The sequence below is a fragment of the Miniopterus schreibersii genome (genome assembly GCF_964146895.1).
Source record: "Miniopterus schreibersii genome assembly, chromosome: 12".
In the NCBI taxonomy this organism is placed as follows: domain Eukaryota; kingdom Metazoa; phylum Chordata; class Mammalia; order Chiroptera; family Miniopteridae; genus Miniopterus; species Miniopterus schreibersii.
The window spans coordinates 52,064,597-52,084,432 of record NC_138112.1 but is presented as its reverse complement, the minus strand read 5'-3'; the positions used below and the strand labels follow the sequence as shown (position 1 = coordinate 52,084,432).

The 19,836-nt window shown below is 40.2% G+C and overlaps 1 protein-coding gene across 4 annotated transcripts in view; it reads right to left on the bottom strand.

Moving 5' to 3' along the window:
- BBOX1 (gamma-butyrobetaine hydroxylase 1) overlaps window positions 1–17,633 on the bottom strand; it is a 50,200-nt gene extending 32,567 nt beyond the window's left edge. Inside the window, exons 1-3 of one of the 4 annotated variants that reach the window (XM_081153248.1) lie at window positions 17,267–17,633; window positions 9,059–9,317; window positions 7,779–7,893 (exon numbers count right to left, since the gene is read on the bottom strand). In XM_081153248.1, the coding sequence (XP_081009374.1) occupies window positions 7,779–7,893; window positions 9,059–9,277 (334 nt within the window). In that variant the 5' untranslated portion in view covers window positions 9,278–9,317; window positions 17,267–17,633. Of the gene's footprint in view, window positions 1–7,778; window positions 7,894–9,058; window positions 9,358–9,403; window positions 9,472–17,224 lie in introns of those variants that run through there. The other 3 variants (XM_081153250.1, XM_081153249.1, XM_081153247.1) reach the window with 3 other exon arrangements.
- Window positions 17,634–19,836: the final 2,203 nt, after the last annotated feature.

Below are 19,836 nucleotides of genomic sequence, written 5' to 3'. Positions count from 1 at the left end.
AGTGTTAAGTGCTGAGCTCAGTGCCTGGCATATAGCAATGTGGGTTTTTTTTAATACTTCTGAATAAATTAAATATTGATAAAATGCTACATTAATTCTAGCACAAAATGAACTCTCTGATAACACTGATGGTAATCAGAACAAGAAAGTTGTCTCTGTACTCAGTCCTTGCCCTGAGGATGGAAAAGGGGGTTTCTTCAATGAGTTGATAATATTCTAGACACATAACATTCTTTAAAAATTGTGAAGAAGACTGGCGGTCGAGCAGGAGACGAGTTAGAGGAAAAGGAGAGAAAATGATGTTGGTAGTTCAGAGGGTTGTAGTGAAGGCAGGGAGACGGGATTGGCTTCTGGATCACTTTGATGGTAGAGCAGACAGGTTTTCTTGATACATTGAATGTACAGTGTCAGAGATAAAGAGGAGTCACGGCTGATTCTGCTGCCAGAGAGATGGGGTTGCCATCAACTGAGATGGAAGAGATTGTGTGGAGCAGGGTTATCTAAAACCATTGAAGGCCATTGGAGGTTCATCTTTCCTCTGTTTTTTTTTTCTTTCATTTTTTTCTTATTGCTCCAAGTAAATTATTTGATAAGTCCCCCTTTTGGCTGTCCATTATATATTTTGCTTGATCACTTTTTTCTGAGCTAGGAACTTCCATTATGCCCTATTGAAGTTCCAGTTTGGAGGCTCTGTTTCCTCCTGGTATGAGCATAGTGCTCTCTTTAGGTACCTTTCCTTTATCTTTCCTATTGAGATTACCTACTTGTATATGGTCATGAGATTGTGCCTAGTTTGGGTCTGCAATTTGTTTCATCCAAGTATTTAGCTTGTACATGAAATAGAATATATCTGCTGATTGCTGGAATTTCCATCTGTAGCAATCCTTAACTAGTTAATAGCCACTTTCTCCCAAGTTTGCTGACCATTCCAGCTTCAGCAAATATTTCTAAGTCATGGATTGAAATTAAGCTCATAGATGACCAGACTTTTCTCTACCATCTTTAATTTTATTAAAATCAAACTACCTGCCTGGAAGGTAAAATTTTGGCCCAGACTTTGAATTAATGTCTGAATGACCAAAATCATTTCCAGGGCAATAGCTCACCTCTGAGGCACTCTCATGTTTTTAATCAGAAATATAACATGATTATTGTTCACATAAGAGAAACTCAGGTATAAGATCTTATCATACCACTGTTGTCTCTCTTTTCCTGTTCTTTCCCAAATGCTCTCTACTACGCCTCTGCTCCAAGCTCATGGCTTCCTGAATTGGAAGATAAAGGGAGAGGGGAAAGACCTAACAGGTGTTGACACACACAGTGTCCAGGCACTGTTGAAGCACAGTACTCACATTTTATCATTTATTCTTCACATCCCAAAGCTGAGAGGACTGCCTCTTTTACATATAGAAAAGTGAGGCTCAGCTCATTTATGAAACTAAGTCAAGGTCACAGAGCAGAGAGTCAAAGCCAGGCTGCTGACTCCAAGCCTGTTCTCCTTTCCTAACACTGTTTCACAGGGGAAGAGAGTTCTTGACACTCTTTCATTTTCTCTCTTAACAAATTTTAACACTCTTTTTTTTTTTTAAAAAAAATGTATGCTTACATTGTTATATTACAGCCTTGCATTTTAGTGTTATCAGTGAAATTATGCCTGTTTCTCAGGCTTACTTTCTTACCTGTAGTTTATGGTTTGGCTCAGGGATACATATAAATAAAAGGTAGAATCACTGGTAAAGGGCTTCACTGGGTTGTGCATTAGGCCTTGCAGGATAGAGAGGTGAAGTCTGGCCAGACAGAAAGAATGAAATAAGTGATCTGGGAAACAAAGAGAGCTTGGATGAAAGTAGGAATTCACATGCTTCTGGGGCGGGGCACTGGATTGTGGGATGATTGGAAAACCCCAGGGAAGACTTCGGACTTCATGGTGCCACAGTGAGACAAAGACCAAGGGGGAAGAGAGAAGATGGGGGGGGGGGTGTCAGGAAAATTACCCTACAGAGTTGTGCAAGCTGGGTGTGACCACAGATGCCATGTTGTTTCAGTAACATGAGATGATAAAAGGCCCCAACTAAATTGTTGGCAAGCGGGACAACCTATACAATCTTTCCCCCATAAGCCTTTGAGTATCAGTCTTCTGCGGGCAGACAGCCAATAGGCATGGAATTTTGACGGGGATGGAGGAGAGGGAAAACGGAACAGGATTCAGCATTTGTTTTTTCTTCTGTATGTGTGCAAACAAATGTGCTGCTCAGGAGGGACAAGAAGCATCTCAGGGCTCGCTGGTCTCTATCGTTATTTACATTTGCCTTCAAGGGAAATGTGAAGGTTGAGTTAATACCTCAGGTGTGACATTGCCCTTCACTCAGCATTGCACCACTCTAGAGGGTAAGCAGATACTGTTTCTATCATGCTGATAAAGAGCTGGAGGCATAGAAAGGTTGAGTGACTTGCTCAAGATCACAGACCTAGCAACACCTACGGTCCAGAGCACTCAATGTCAGTGCGACCTTGTTCTCTTGTTACAGACTGAGAAAAATAGGGAATTTTGAGAAAAAGAACACAGTAAAGTCTGAGCATTCATTAAATGAAGTGGAAGTTAAAAATAATCTAATTTGTTTGATTAATTTTTGTTGTTGTTGTTGTTGCCATGGGCACATTTAAAAGCTTGGGACTGAAACTTAAAAGAAGAAACTTAAGTATGATGAAGATTATTTATTACCCCAAAACTAAAGTTGTGCAGTTCTATGTTCTGCCATTCTCCTGATGTGCAGGCACTAGCAAAAATGGCAGGCTAAATATATAATGTATGTGCAGGTTTGAAGCCAGCATATAAAGTGGTCCAACTTTACTTCTTGAAATTGCCACACTTTTAAATTTTCTAAATTTATAAATGCTAAGTTTGGAGTCCAACTGCCAGTGTTATAAAACTCCCTTCTGGTCTGTAAGAAAAAGTAGGCCTAGTTTCTGAGAAATGGAAGCTTTTCACTCATTGAAGAAAGCCCATTCTACTTTTACTCTGTTTGAAAAAATAAAAAAATAAGAAGGAAATTTACTTTAGTGTAACTACGGAAAATTATTTTTCCAAGAGTAAAAAAGTTAGTATATTTTCCTTAATTTTTGTGTGGCAAGTATACTGAAGAAAACATGAAAAGGAAATGACCGTAATAATTCTTCCTTGAAATAGATTTGCTTTAGGTTCTCAAAAATATTCTCAAACTCTTTAAAGGCTTTAAACACACCAGCTTTTAAAAAATATAATTAAAAACACATACCAAGATATCATTTATTTAAACATTTTTTATACTCTATTATTTTTTAATTGAGGTACATAACATTATATTAGTTTTAGGTGTATGGCATAATAATTTGATCTTTGTGTATACTACAAAGTGATCACAGCATCCATCCATCCATCCATCACCATACAATTGACTCCCTTCACTCACTTTGCCCATCCCCCATTTCGGGCTTAGAAAGGTCTAGGGTTTGATTCCGGTCAAGGGCACTACCTAGGTTGCAGGATCTATTGATCCCCTGACCCTGTCGGGGCACATGCAGGAGGCAAGCAATCAATGTTTCTCTCTCTTTGTCTCTCCCCCTCCCTCCCACTCTTTCTAAAAAAATCAGTGGAAAAAATATCCTTGGGTAAGGATTAAAAAAAATAACAATAAAATGAAATACCCATATTCATTTGATCAAAACCCCAAAGACATTTCTCTGAAAGTCAGTAGGTCCATTTCACCTATAATAGGCAAAACAGAACTGAGACCGGTCTCTTCAGCATACGAAGACGTTTAGCTGTTCTGCTACGTATGCAGCACCGGGCGAGCGGGGGACCTCAGGAAAGCAGTCTTTCTTGGTCCTTCTCTGGGGAGGGATACACCCGGGTGTGGGACACGGCGGCTTGATTGCTCTGATGCAGCTGTTTTAACAGAGCTGTTCTGAAGCCGTTCTGGCCTGGCAGCCCTGAAGCAGTGGGGTCATTCTAAGGCAGCCTAAAAAAAGACAAACTCCCAGACCTTTTTGTGATTACCAAGCAACATGTGAAACAAATATCCTCAGCCCATCGCTTCCCTGCACTGCAGACTCCTAACTCGGGGGGTTCAAGGATGAGTGAAGGGTGGGGCAAGGCTTAGAGACAAGAGTGAACTATCACATGGGAGTTAGGCATATTTATTGTGTATATTATGTGCCAATTAAAAAAATAAACAGCAATTTAATAAAAAAATTTAGATTGATATATATAAGATCATATTTTATAATAATTTTTTTCCCATTTAAGTCCTATCAATTGCATTATGGAAATGATGCATATTGAGGTTAGTCACAAAAACGAGTGTGTAATTATGTCAGTTTCACATGGAAGCTAAAATATAATTACATAAAAAATCTTCATATTTCCAATATCTTATTAAAGTTTTCAATTTTCATTCATATGTTTGGATATGTACACATGTTAGTTTTCATCAGTCAGTTTTTAAATTAGTAGAGATTAAAGAACAGGGCCACCAACTTCCTATCCTATAGGTCAATATATGTTTCTCTTGAATACAAATTCTACTCCCATCCTCTCTGCTACTTCCCTAGTTTAAGCTCTCAATGTTTTTTACAAGATCATTTCTAGGCCATGCTATGGTCACCTGGCTCACAGGCACTCCCCACACCAGTCCATTCAACACAGATGACCAGACCAAGACCTGTCTACAACACAGATCCAACCACTTTATGGTCCTTTGTAAAATAAATACAAACCAAGAACCAAAGGGGTACCTTGGAGGAGGGGAGAAAGCAACAAGAGAAAAATGAAGCTAAGGAGACGTTCACAAGCTTGTAAGCATTTGAGAAATTATATGCATTTGGTCAAAATCAGAAAGACACATCTCTGAAAATGTAAAATGCATTCTAAAAAACAAAGCAATCTTCTTATTAAATTTATAAAGATCTTAAACTCATTTCTATGGCTTTATAAAATAAGCCTGAGAGCCAATGGAAGGGAATATCCCTGAGCTCTGTGCCGAGAAATCTTCCTTGCTCGAGGGTTTAGGACTGAGACTCTCAGTTGGACACTTAAGCCGCTTCCTGGTTGGGCCCCTTCCTGCTTCTTTGTGGACTAATAATTTTAACTCCGGTGGCAACATTAAACTAATTGCAGTTTCCTAAACCTACCCTGCTATTTTACACTTCTGTGATTTTCCATGGGCCTTTCTCTCTGTCGAGAATTTCCTTATGTTCTATCTTTGCCTGACAAACGGATTCTTCCAAACCCAGCTCACGCATGCCCTCCCTTTGGGGGACCATTTCCTTATCTCTTCAGGTTCCTTCCTCTATGTTATAATTCACCTTCTGTGTGGGCCAGAAGGGACTTAACGCATTATATTTATTTGTTCTCATGGCTGTGTACCCTTCTAGACTTGATAAATCCTGGAGAACAGAATCCAGGTTTTTTTTTAAACTTGGTATTTCCTTAAAGAGTTCCCAGCACAAAATAGGCGCCCAATCTATGTGCCACTAAAGAGAAAATTGTGAAGCAATGATTCTTATCCATGTCTTCCTTCCAGCTGTGTGTGTCCCATGACAAGAGCCTTTTCTGGCTGATATCATCTGTCTTTTCATTTTCAAGTTCAGCATCCAGCGCCAAGGAAAGATCAAGGGAAAGTGGTCTGCATCTTGACGCCAGATTTTAAAAGGCTTTCCTCACTCAAGGAAAGAGCAGCAGAGGAAAAATTGCCACTGAGGACTGAAAACAAAACAAAGTCCTTTCACAAATGCGACCGAGTTTGTTTACATGTTCTGGAGTACAAATGTTTGAAAATACGCAATGGCAGTAAAATAACCTGTCAAATTCTACAGGCAAAAAGCCAGAGAAGCAATATTCTAAAAGGCCCATTAATTTCTTCTTTAACCCATCAACTGTACAGCCTGAGAATATATTTGAAAAATCTGATCTTGTTTTAAACCATTAAAATATTTTCCAGTGTCTTTAATAGCAGCCAGCTCTCCTTATATTATTCATGATTGCAGTGTGACCAGTTTTTTCCACTACTTAACTGAGTCGTAGTATCATTTCCATTTTGCTACTACTGCCTGATAGTATTGAGAAATGTAAGCCATAAACTGCGCTCGTCAAGAAATATTAATGGGGGTGGGGGGTGGCCATACCCTTTTACAATGCTTAACAGCTTAAGCAGTAATAATGAAAAGTTGGCTTTTATTCCCTGGAATAATTAAAAGAAGAGCCTGAAGGAAATGAAAGTAAAATCCAACAGGATTACAAAATGAGGGCAGGGTTAAAGAAAAATATTTTGAGTACCAGAAGAAATTTAAAATAAACAAAAAAATAATAATAGTCGTGATTCTGCTACATGACCCAGTTGCCACTCAGTTGTGTAACTGGAGAGTCCTTGAAGTATCTAGCAGTGTACTCACTGGGGAAGGCAGGGAAAACATATTTCCCCGGATACCCGTGTGGATCCCACCGGCTGGCTGGGCTCGATAAAGAGGAAAATGGATTCCTGGTGGTTTAGAAAGAAAGCACTAGAACAAAATCTTGTCAGTTGTCAGAATGGTGAGACTAAGGGAATAGAGGGGCCTAGTTCTTGACAAGACTGGCCTATGCTGGAACCAAAAGGAACAGTCATACTCTATTGATAACCATAGGACAAGGTGAGGCTGTGTGGTTCAAGCTGATTAATTAATAACATTTCCATACCCAGTAAACTGTTATAAGTCTAGCATTTAAAACCACGGAGAGTAACCGCACACGTCTGAGGGTTTCAGAATTGAAAGGAGCAAGGTAATGTTTCTCTCTTGGGGTATGACCCAGAATTCTTAGAGAGGTGTTACAAAATTCAAGTAGCCTGGTCAGTTGTTCACAGAGGCAGAGGTCCAATATTGCTGGTTAACAGTGGAAAAAGAAGTTCAGGGAAATTTGCCTCGTTAGTGTGTTTGTAGAAGTCAAGATTCTAGTAAATACCTAAGAATCATTATGTTGTTAGAATTTGCCTTTGACCCACATAATCTTTGATAGAAATCTTCAAAATACACAGAGTGAATTATTAACACTTCCCACTTCTCTCCAGTGCCTCTGCGTGAGCTGTCATCATTGTGTTTCTCCTAAAAGTCATATTTTAAAAGGAGCTTTCTACCTATGTTAAGTATTTATTTTATTTTGTCTCTCTGCTCAGGAATGACATCTTTTTTCCCCCATAGAATCCATTTATCACAGATTTTCTGAACATTCATGTGGTACAGATTCCCTTGAGACCCAAATACACTCTCCCCAAGCAAATTTGCTGTGCACACTCAAACACACACACGCGCGCGCACGCTCATATACACACAATGCTACATATCACTTCACGGGGTTCATGGATCGCATGATTTATCTGTGGATACCGGGTTAGGAACTCCTGCTTTGTTTATTTGGTGCTACCCTGGCCTTAGGTCAAGTTATTAAGAAGGGCAGCTCTGGTTTGCCCCACAGCCTTGCAGCGAGCACTTTCGGAGGGCCTGTCTGCCAGGTTTCACTGTACATGACAAGGATACGGGTTTGCTGTATTTCTTTCTTTCCTGTCCCTTTAGAATGTGTAAATGGATCTCTATTTCTTTTCATCACTATCCAAATAACCTGTGTTGGTAAATCATTAAACATTGCCATAAACATTGCCCATAAATTACCATAATATTTTAACGAAACACGAGAATTTGAATTTGCTTCTGAGCAAATTTCTTCCCATCCAAGTTTTAAACGACCTTGGAGACCATGACAAGGTTACCTGGGACAAACAATTCTCTTTGGAGTTTCTCTCTGGCCTGCTGCGAAAAGCATCTCTTCTTCAGCCAGTCAGCTTCAAATTCACTGTAATGTTCGTTTGGCCAGGTGATAAGAACCTTATAACAGAGAAAGCAAATATCACCCACGTGTATATTATGCTTCTGTATACATCAGTTCTCCACTATCGCCCTGTTTCTGAATGTCATTTAAGATAATCAGGGGATCTGTTTTTTTATTTTCTATGTATGCACAGGCACAGAATATGCTTTTGGTAACAAGGTCACTGAAAGCCAAGGGGATCCATCTGAGTTCCGAGGCCCCTGACATATCACACAAGAAATAAAACCTGGCTGGATCTGACGTTCTTGTTGTCTGCTCCCTAAAACTGTGCTTCTAAACTTTCTGTAATGACTTGAAGTTAGGTATCACTTAATATTCCTGCCCAGAGTATCAGAAATAGTAACGATGTGGTCTGGCTGATAATAATAATAAAAATAACACCATTTTGAGTGCATACTATATAAGGAGCACTGCAAACATAACTCATTAGTCCTCCCGCAACTCTAGGGAGAGGGCACTACTATCACTCCCATTATTTCAGGTGAGGAACGTAAGAGTAAATGCGCTTTCTACGGTCACACAGCTACTACGCCGTGAACCCTGGGAGGAAAGTCCTCAAGTAGAGATGAAGGCAAGGGGGGGAGGTGATGACCTTGCTGGTCACATCTGCTTTTCTAGTAACTGTATCCTAGTATTTGGAAGAGAGAAACACAGGGTGGTGGCCACATCTAGTTTGTGGTTCTGAGAGCTATGCTTTTGGGAGTTCTAGAACAAGCCTTGTACATCTGCTCACTAATTTTGAGTGCTTACTATGTGATGGGCGCCATGTTCAACATTTTTACCCATATTATCTCATTGAATCCTCACATCATCTCTCTCTGAATGAATTCTGTTAATATCCCTATGTTACAGAGGAGTAAACTGAGGCCCAGAAGCATTCTTTTTATTACAGAATTAGTTGGATTGTGTCTTCAAGGCTGCCACTCACTGAAGGAATAATGAACACTATAGGGTTTATTAAAAATAGTAGTAGTAATAAAAATAATAGTAATAACTACAGAAATCTTTCATTTACTGATCAGGCTTACTTTGCACCAAGCACTGTACAAACCTGATAATATGTATGACCAAATGAAAAAATAATTCATCATTTAAATTATTGGAGACCAACCCCTTTATGTATTTTAGGAGGGAAGGGAGAAATAATTTAGAGATAATTACCCTTTTTCTGTCAAACGACAAGTCTTTAATACCAATGTTCACATCAAGAGATTCCACCAGAAACTTCCGTGCCTTTGCGGAGTCCAGGTAGCAGCCGGGGCACTGGCAGTTGTCTCGGAGCCACACGGCGGGGTAGAAGGATTCTGTGCCATCTTGCCAGAGAATCTGCATCAGGTGGGCCCCGTCCAGCACTTCTGCCTTCTGGATGGCACAGCGCATGGTTCTGGTCCTGAGGTCTCAGGTAAATCTCGTCAGCTACCTGCTAGGACAAATCAGTGTTAAAAGGCATCTCAGGCAGACTGGGCCTGAACTTGACCGCTAAGAGTGGGAGCAATTCAAGCAGACCCTGGATTCGGCTATTTGCTCGTCTGCCAGAGTTTGCTGTTTGACTTGTCAGCGCCGGGACCTTTGTTCTGGTGAGAGCATGTCATATGCGGTAAACAGAAACCCAGGGACTAAAAGTTGATAAGGTAAACATGCTGAGTCAGGATGCAAATAATTCCTGGTTTTCCTCACAGACATTTTAGATAATAAATTCAGAACCAATGACATGTGTTCTTTTATAGTTATGTTTGTAAGAAAGCTCTGGAATTTTTTTAAGGGAGGAAAATGCTCCATAAATTGAAAGCACAACAATCGTAACTGTGCCATTTTAACTGATGCCATTTTTAAAAAAAGAATAGTTTATTGATTTTTAGAGAGAGAGGAAAGGAGGGAAATATCCATGCGAGAGGGCAACATTGATCAGCTGTCTCCTGCACACCCCCAACGGGGAATCATGCCCACAACCTGAGCATGTGCCCTGACCGGGAACTGAACTGGCAACCCTTCGGTGCAGGGGACAAGGCCCAGCCAACAGAGCCACACTGGCCAGGGCTGCACAGGCCTTTTGAAAAACAGGGTTTCTATGACACAAAATTAGTAAGCTTGATCTAATAAGGGGACTATTAATTTTTAATTTTAAAAGGTACTACTGTAATCCAGTACATTGTGCTATTTCTAGTCTATCTTTTTTTATTTATATAGTACATTTTCTCGATGTAATAATATAAAAGTTACATTCCTAGCTCTGCAGGGAACTTGTTTGTTCTCTGAGATTTTCTGTTTCAACAGAGTGCGCCTTGATATCTTTGTTAGCTTATCCAATTCTTTAATGAATACCTTCATGACTTTACTTGGGAACACATCACTTCTTTTCACTAAGAAATCCCCCGCATTTGAGAACATGCGGATTTGACAGGAAAGGAAACCAAGCGAAAGAGGGGCACCTTGGTACCGTGGACTGAGCGCCTCAGTGTTGATCCCAGTTCCAACCATGGCTATAAATTTGACCTTCGGAAAGCGCGTCAATGTTCTAAACCTCACTTTCTTCATCTGTGATTTTCCAGGACTCTAACCTTATGTGGAAGAAATACAACTTACACTGAAGAAGTAGAACTTCTTAACTTCTTCCACATTAAAATTAGCTCGTCATTAATAGAAGGTGACATGTGACAATGGAAACAAGGCTTCCTGGTCTTAGAATGAAAGGGAGGCGCGGACACACACACACACACACACACACACACACACAGTGACTGCTTAGCAAGTATCTGTACCAGGCACTGCAATTGTCCATGGAGGGTTCAGTGATAAGCAAAACAGAAACAAAATAGCTCCCTTAAACTTATAGATAAACTTTATACATCATTAAAATAACTTAGAAAAATACTTCCCACAACATTAAAATAAAGCAGCTTTTAGGTGATTGTTTTACATATACTCTCTCAAATCATTAGCTTAGATAATGTAGTCAGGTTATAAAGCAGAGGCAAGGGGAAAAAAAAACACTGCTGTCTTCATTTAGCCAAATTCCTCTAAAGTTATCTAATGATGGAAAGAAAATACAACTCTTTGGGATTCGTGCTTATTCCTACTTGGGAACCCCCATCTACTTTCTCTTAATTTATATAGCAACAGGAGAGCACTATTACCTAAAAAATAATAAAAAATCTAATTTAGTTCAAACCTGGGTGTTTATCTCATAGATTGGAAAACATGCCCTCGGGAAATCCAAATATCAGCTTCTCTGCGGAGTGAGTAGGGCATTTAGTTTTCCTGACAGAATGGGAGGCTGGCAGGTTTTCTCACATGAGTGGTTTCAAAGGACAGTGATGACTCCAGTAAGTCTGGGAGAGTATAACTAGTTCATTTAACACATTACACACATGGACAAAATAGAGAAGTGCAGTAAATTTTATCTAAGTCAGGGGTTGGCAATCATTATTGTAAAAGGGCAGATAGCACATAGTTCAGGGTTTGCAGGTGGCTTACAGTCCCTACTGCATAGTCTCGTTTTATTTTTCCAAACCCTGTAGGAATGTAAATGCTATCCTGACCTCACGGGCTGGAGAGAAATAGGCTGTAGGCCATCTCTGGCAGCAGGTCGCCTGTCCTTGGCCAGGTTCCCTAAGTCACGCTTTTACTACAGTGGAATAGAACTGCACTTAAATACAGAAAAACGGTTCTCTTTTCCCTCCTCATCTATAAGGTTAAATTTAATCAAATATATTCTAAGCATCTTCTTTGTGACGGCTGCGCTAGAGGGTACAAAAGATCACCATGAAGTTCTAGGTTTCGGGGAAAAGTGAAATAATTATGAAAGTTGATAAAAAAAAAATCAGACTGGGCACAAATAGCAGGACACCTCCTTAGAGAAAAATGGCAATTTGAGTAAGTCTTAAAGGCTTTGAGATCAATGTCACTGAATGTATATTGATTCTGCCTTATTTTTTCTTCCTTTAGTGAGCATGTGACTAAAAATTCACTGTTTCACAGCTTCTCTTGTACTTAAGATTAGCGTGTAACATAATACTGGCCAGTGAAATACATTTGGAAGTTGCTGGATGGAGAAATTTTTTAAAAAGAAGTAGACTTAGCTGCCACATGCTGTTTTCCCTCCTTCCTGCCTGGAATATAGATGTGGTCTGAGCGAGGGGGCAGTCGTTTTGCAAACATGAGGCAAAAAGCAGAAGGTTAAAACTAAAAGTAGCCTGGGCTCCCCATGGTTCTGTGAAATCATGTTCTCAGTATCAGACAGTCATGTTGGGACTTGTTTTTACACAAGAAAAGAATAAACTCCTTACGCATGCAAACCTCTATCTGCCAGTTTTTCTGAATATGGATAGGTTGGCTCACAAGCAGAAAAAACTGTGGAAGGTCATTCCAAGGAGAGGGGGCAGAATGAGTCAAGGAACTAAGATCTGAAAGTATGGAGTTTGAACAAGAGAAAATATTTGGTTTAGCTGGAGCCAAAGGCTATGAGAAAGAATACAGGTTAAAAGAAATGACAAGGTGTGTTGTTACCAGATCAAGAAGCGCTAGGCACAAAGGAGTCTGAGCTTTATTTTGTTATCAGTGGAAGATTTTAAACATTTTTTTTCAGGCAGGAGATTGGCAAGGGAGATGATACTAAGAGTGTTATAGTGTATTGAAAGCAGGTAAAACCCACTAGATTTAGAGAAATTGCTTGGAGTTTTTGTGGTAACCAGGTTCAGAATAAACTTGGTCAGTGGGCATGAAAATGCAGAAGGAGAAACTGGAAGGAGAGGTGTGAGCAATGTTGCAAATTTGTATTTGAAATTGCCCCTCAGTTTTCGTCCACATCAGTTTTTCTTTGGCTCTTTCATTAAAAACCATTTTATGATTTTATTCCCTGATTCTGCAAGAAAACAATCCTTTTGTGAGCTTGCTTAAAAAGAGCAATTACTATAACCCTGGTTGGTGTGGCTCAGTGGATAAAGTGTTGGCCCATGGACTGAAGGGTCGAGGGTTCTAAAATAAGAATATTTGCTTTAATTATACTGATGGTAAGGTTACAATAATAGTAACAGTAGAAGTAACAGTTTACTGAATGCCTTTTCATGCCTCTCACTGTTCTAAGTGCTTCATGTATATTAACATATGGAATCTTCATTGCAACCCAGTGAAAAATCTACTGCAATTATCCAAATAAGCAGCAAAGAAGGAGGTTAGGGAATATAAGCATACAGATGATGGTAAAAGCCGTTTCAAATTCTCCAAGGGAGTAAGTCAATTAAGAAAAAAAATCTTCCTCATTTGTTTTTATCATCCAAGTTCCATGTGTGTTGGTCCATATTCTAAACTCAACTCGTTTTCTGTACTGCGTTCATGAATGGGTTTGAACATGTTTTGATTGAAAGGATTTATATAAAACTTGAAATCAGATACATTGAATCTTAATGGATACATTATTCGAAGGGTGCATTTTCACCACAATAAACATTGTTCCTGTACTTATAGATGGCCCTGTGCCCATGTCCTACTTACTGTTGAAGTGATCACACCAGCAGACATCTGCACCAACAAACACTAATTATAACCCAAACTTCCACTTTAAGCTTTCTGTCTCTCTTTTTTCTCCTCTTTCTACCTAGCTTATTTGAACTGGAGAGGGAAAAGCACTTTTCCAGACATTAGGGGAACCCAAGACTCTTCCCCCACAACCCATCCGACCAATGGATATCCTCAGGACGGTATTTCAAGAGAGGTTGCACCATCTGGACCGTGGCTGATGGGAGGTTGCCCTAGGCACATGGGAGTGTGGAAGAACTGGAAAGACATGGGTGTTGCTGAAGTTAATTGTTTGAGTATCTATGAAGGAACTTGGCAGGTCATTTCTACTCTTGACAGTCCCTTTCTCAGCTTTATGACAAATGTGCATGGCAATCCAAACCAAAGCATGGAAGAATGGGAAAACAGTGCCCCTCTTTAATGTCCCTGGCTTATGTAAAGGCCTATTGGGGCAAATGTGATGAACATTGAAAAAGAAAAATTCAAGGTTTATCAGTATTTGAAAGTGAATTCTTTCTGAAAATTTATAAGCTGTATATGAGTGTAATTTGTTAAAATCTGTTTTCCAATTTAGTCCACTTGACTTGTTAAAAGTGAGCCCTTTTGAAGCATCATGGCCATTTAGTTATTTGATAAACTGTTGTGTTTCTCTGGAGAAAAGAGAAATGAAAAAGTACATCTGCCCTCCCCCCATCTCTCTATCTCTGTGTTCTACTTATTCCACAATGATAATTTAGTTTATAGAATATCACATTGATTTTGGGGGGAAGAAGTAGTTTTTCCTGGCCTGAAAAACAGAGCTTGGATTGGTGGAGATTCCCATCTGACGGCATAGATTTTTAAAAAATTCATCCCATTGCCCTGCTGGGTGTGGCCCAGCAGTTGAGCATCAACCTAGGATCCAGGAGATCGGGGTTTGATTCCCGGTCAGGGCACATGCCCGGGTTGCAGGCTCCAACCCCAGTAGGGGCCATGCAGGAGGCAGCCAATCGATTACTCTCTCATCATTGATGTTTCTATTTCTCTCTCCCTCTCCCTTCCTTTCTCTGAAATCAATAAAGATATATTAAAAAAAAAAAATTCATCCCATCTTTTGATATGTGTGTGTGTGTGTGTTCCTTCCTAACTCAATTACCTATTTCCCCCCTTCAGTGTTACGGAAGTTTACTTGGAACTCTTGTTTGGCACAACCAAATTGTTTGTTTTAGAGATCATTATCTTACTTTAGTAATGGGTGTAGCTTCTATCTTTTTTGATCTTTTAAAATTTTGATGAATACAAATTTTGTCAGCTGGCTTTTCCAGCACTGTTTGGAAAGCCAAGAAAGTAGCTCTGAAAGGTATTTTATGCATTGATATTAGAAATGAAATAAAAATAAACTTAGGACCAGAAAGATACAACCTGTGATATCTCTGGGTCCAGTGCAAGGAAAATGGAAGCTTGGAGATGTTGGGTGTGACTTGTCCAAGCCCACACTGATGGTAGTGGGAGAGGTTGTCCCAAAACAGGTTTGCCAGTCTAATGTGCACATATAAAGTGAATATTTTCTAATGCTAATAAAAGAGAGTGCAAACACTTCTCAAATGCTAATTACAACTAATTTGAATCATAGGTTTTACATGGGATTCTCAGGAAGTTGATGCAGAAACGTCATAGTGACTATACATAACATTAAAATTAATGGAGATTAATAATATGCACTTGAGAAGGCTGATTCATCTGCTAGATTACTCACCATTCAACATAAAAAGTAGTTATTTCTTGACTTTTTTTTAGTAGAAGACAAGAATAGAGTGAACTCATGTTATCAAATATCAGTGTCATGTTACTAAATGTCAGTTAAATTTCATCTTTCCTTCCTTAGGTAAGTCATCAGGCCTGCTGTCCTATAGCAGGATCCTCTAATGTGTTTGACCTCCTGCTTCTAGGTGGGAGGATCAGAAAACGATGAAAATGCAAAAAACGTACATGTCATATGGGTGCATGTGTATAAGATGTATATGTAAAACCATTTGTTCAGCACTTATTATGTTCTAGCCACCCTGCTAGTGCTTTCTGTGTGTTAGCCTTATTTGATCTCCCTGACAGCCCTATGAGATCAGTATCGTCACTCCCATTTTAGAGATAATCTTGAGCTTGGGGAGGTGCAGAGAAAATAGGAATTCTTGGCTACTGCCTAGTAGTACATCATGGAGAATCTGTAGTTGAATAATTTTCCAGGCAATAAATTCAATTCACCAAAAAAATACTATTAAAATAGTAGCTAAAAATCTCAAGACTGTTGGTTGCTAGTTGACTTCACCATAGTGTATTTATTTCATCACTGGAGGAAGAGGACAGAAAGTTGTTTCCCAGACATTACACCATAAAGGCTTAAAAATATTACTATTCTTTTATATTTCAAACTTTAAATCATAAAACTCAATTAATATCCACTTGGTAAGGTTGAGGTTGACCAGGCTTTATCAGTAGTGTCTGAACTTTATTATCTCTTGAATGTATACATGCTCAATTCATTATATTTGCTGCATAAGGCCCTTCAACTTAGAGATTGCTTTATTTTTTAATTTAATAAGTGGCCAAGCTACTTAACAATTTATGAATATATTTTCAGGTGAATTACAAATTCTATAAAGCCATTAGAAGAACCAGTCCATTCTCTTGAGCAGGTTCACCATTCTGCTCGCTACCTTGTTTAAAGTGTCAAATTTTATGCAGAGACTTCTTTCTAAATTATAAAAGGGAAAACTTTAGCTTTATTCTGGTGGAATTACCACATTCAGATCAGAACTCCAATTATCAAGGCATTCCTTTACTGATGTGCTGGATTTAAGAAGATCTCTACATCTTTGAACCAGAACATATATTCATTATGAGAAATTTTATATTTTCAATAAAATCAATATCTGTCATATCTCTCCTCAAGCTACATTTAGGGAGCAAAACAACTAAAAGCGTGCGCAACAACCTTTCTAAAAAAGCTTGTTACATCCAGCTTTTTGGGCTTAACAACGGGCCAAGGTCTAATATGCAGTCACCTTTCTTTCATTCCCAACCAGAACCTGCCCTCCCCCACCATCCAGTCCGCTTTTAAGACAGTGTTCTCTCTGTCCCCTCTGTATGCTTTCTGGATCAGCTTAGGGATTGCAAAGTAATTTGACTGCTAGACTAAGCCAAACATAATTAGGAAAGAGAAGCTGCCAAGAAGTAATCAGATCCACTGCATTCCAAAGTCAAGTCTATTCCAAATGCCTGTTGGACCATCCCCACTGCAGCCCACATGGCTATGAGATCTACGGGACTGGATTTCCAACTGGATGCTCTCCCCAACCCCAATCCATAGACCTGAATCTGTAGGCTCTTCAAATAAAGGAAACTTGAGCTCAGTCATACCTGTTCTCAGATGTGCTTAAGGCGCCAAACCACGTAAAACATACCAAAGAAAGGAAATGTCAGCTTTGACCCTAAATGTCCTTTGGGGAGGGAGCCTCCGGTGCCCGTCACATCCCAGACTGACCTGCCCCCAGTTTCCCGATGTCTGATGTAGTGCGATGACTTGGGAACCTTCCCTCCTGCTCCTGGCAGCTCCACTGCAGCCCTGCTTCCAGACACAGCTAAGGTTTGCAAATGAGGAACATGTCACAATCTGAAGGTGTAGCAACTCCTGAACGGAGCTTGGAAAGTTAAGAGAATAAAAGAGAAAAAAAAAGAGCTTTTACAGCCTAGAGGGGAAGCAGTTAGAAAGAAAAAAATACTTTCACGACTACAAGTGCCTGAAACCACAAAATCCCGGGATTCCGTGAAAAGCATTACCTTAGTTTAGAATCTTTCCTGAGAGGGAAGAGCAGGTCTCACCTGTCTTGTCTCCTGTCCCTGAGCCAGCAGCAGCAACAGAAGCAAGTGAAGGAGCTCTCACTCCTGTCCCACCTGTTCACAGTGACAGCTCTTTTATTGCAAAACTCACTTGGAGAAAGCGCATTGAGATGCGCATTTAACAGGGAGGAGCTACCAGCTCTCACCTGAGCGAGAGGTGAGGTGGTATCTACCTGGCCCTAGAATATTCCATAGGAGCCTTTAGAGGGAGCTTGATTAGTTGTCAGGGGCTGGTAGAGGCTGGAATGGGTCCCCCTGAGCCCTACACCCTGCTTTCTCTGCTGCGTTGGCTGGAATGAACAGTAGCTGCCAGAGAGCACTGGGCTTTTCTGAAGGCACCTGGTTGCCCAGTGACTTGACTCACAACACGCAGCCCTTAGGGCAACAAGAGGGGGAAGGCCACGGTGGGCAGAGTGCCAAGGACCAGAGACTGGCTGCCAGGCATTCAGATGGGAAGTGCCCAGTGCAGGGGGAGGGCTGGTGGACAAGTCTCAAGTCCTAGTTCCTAACAGGGTCCAGGTTCCATTAAAAGCAAGTCTGCAGGTGGCAACAGCAGCCCAGGAAAGAGGAGCATGGCCCTCTGCCTCGTCTGGCCACCAGCAGAAGCAGCTTCAGCCTGCGACTTGTTGCTTCTTGCCTGAAGGGCATTCGCAGCTGTGAGGCTCAGCTAAGCAGGAACAAAGGGCCACAGAGAAAGAAAGTGCAGCCCAGCTCTCCACAGCCTCCCCCAGGGTTTGTTGCCCAGGACAACTCCTCTCCAGGACTGCAGTGTCCCCTCCTCCCTCAATGATGTCCTGTCAGCTCCTTTCAATGCAAAATTTAAATTGTGTCCCTTCCCATGGTCCCCTCCTCCATCTCCCTCCTTCCTTCCTCCAAGTCCAGGTCAAGTTACTGACACCCAGTGTCCAGTGACAATAACAGCAGGCTTTGCACCCATGCAGGCAGGAGAGTGTGTGGACCCGGTGCTCTCGTAAACACTGCCAGCCTCTTAAACCCACGGTTCCTGAGTTTACAGGGTCTCCAGTAGCAACCAGTTAATTATATTCTAAAAATTCTGATGATATAATAAAAATACATTCAACTAATTTTCATTTCACACCTTGTGCTTAGTAACAATGATTGGGATACATTTGGTAAATTCCGTTTAAGCTTTAAAAAAATTGTTGAAAAAAGTGCGTTGCATGACCATGGTTTCTAAAAGAAGAGCAAAACAAAACAAAAATAACCAACAAACCTATCAATAGCTAACATTTAAAAACCTACACATAAAGCTTTAATCCCCAGTTGTTTGTGTGTTATTTGAAACCAAACAACAGACAGACAACTCCTTCTCTTGAGTGTGAGAAGTGTCTTTAAGATTGAAAAAAAAATAGCATTTCCTGCAGATTCTCTTTTTCTGGTGTTAACCCTTCAGTCTCCAGCTTGCTTTCACACATGGCTTCTCAGTCTACTGTCCTGGAAGTAGCAATATTAATATTATGGAATTCAGATGGAGAAAATGAGACCGTAGAGGTTCATGAACTACACAAGATCACAAAAGTGCATTGGTATCAGTGCAAGAAATGTTGGAACTTTGCCTATGTGTTCCTTTCCTTTTTTTTTTTTTTTTGACTTAGGAAAAATTTGTTAAGGTCAGCTAATTGAACTTCAGTATAGCCAATGCACTAGATCTTAGAAACACAGTGAGACTCGGTGTTCGTTTTAAACAGGAATGTAACGATGCCCTCCTTATCAGTGAGCATACACAAATGAAAATGCTCTGGATTATTTGAAAGACTTCTCCAGGAATGTCTGAATAGCAGGATTTGATGACATTGAGCAAGATCTCACTCAGCGACTTCAAAAAAATTTATTATTTAATTATATGACATACGATACTATATTACTTTCAGGTATATAATGTAGTGATTAAACATTTATATACCTCACAAAACGATCACTGTGATAAATGTAGTAACCGTCTGTCACCACATCTAGTTTTTACAATATTATTGACTATGTTTTCTGTGATGTACATTACATCCCAGGGACGAGTTTTATGAATGGCAGTTTGTACCTCCTAACCCCCTTCACCTGCTTTGCTCACTCTCCTACCCCCTTCCCATCTGGCAACCATCGTCTGGCTCTCTGCATCTATGAGTTCGTTTCTGTTTTGTTTTATTTCATTGTTTAGATTCCACATGTAAGTGGACTTCTTTCACTGAGCAGCGTATCCTCTAGGCCTGTCCATCGCTCGATTTGGTGGTGGGTGGTGGTTCCCGAAAGGATGAAGCCATTGAGCCTGGTGACTCCGGGGTTAATAAGCAGGCTTTACTGTATTATTTTGAGCATGTGCTGTGCTCAGGGAGCTGTCCCAGGCATAAGACAGTATTATAGGCGTCAGGACCATTTAGCTTCCGAAATCTAGTACCTATGGAAAGATTCTGCTGCTTACACCATTTTCTATTTTGAAGAAAGAAAAATAGTGGGATTTTCCAAGGATACTTCCGATACAAACAGTTGATAGCGGCATTCTTTCTTGTTAAATGTTGGCAAATGCATAAAGCTTTAAA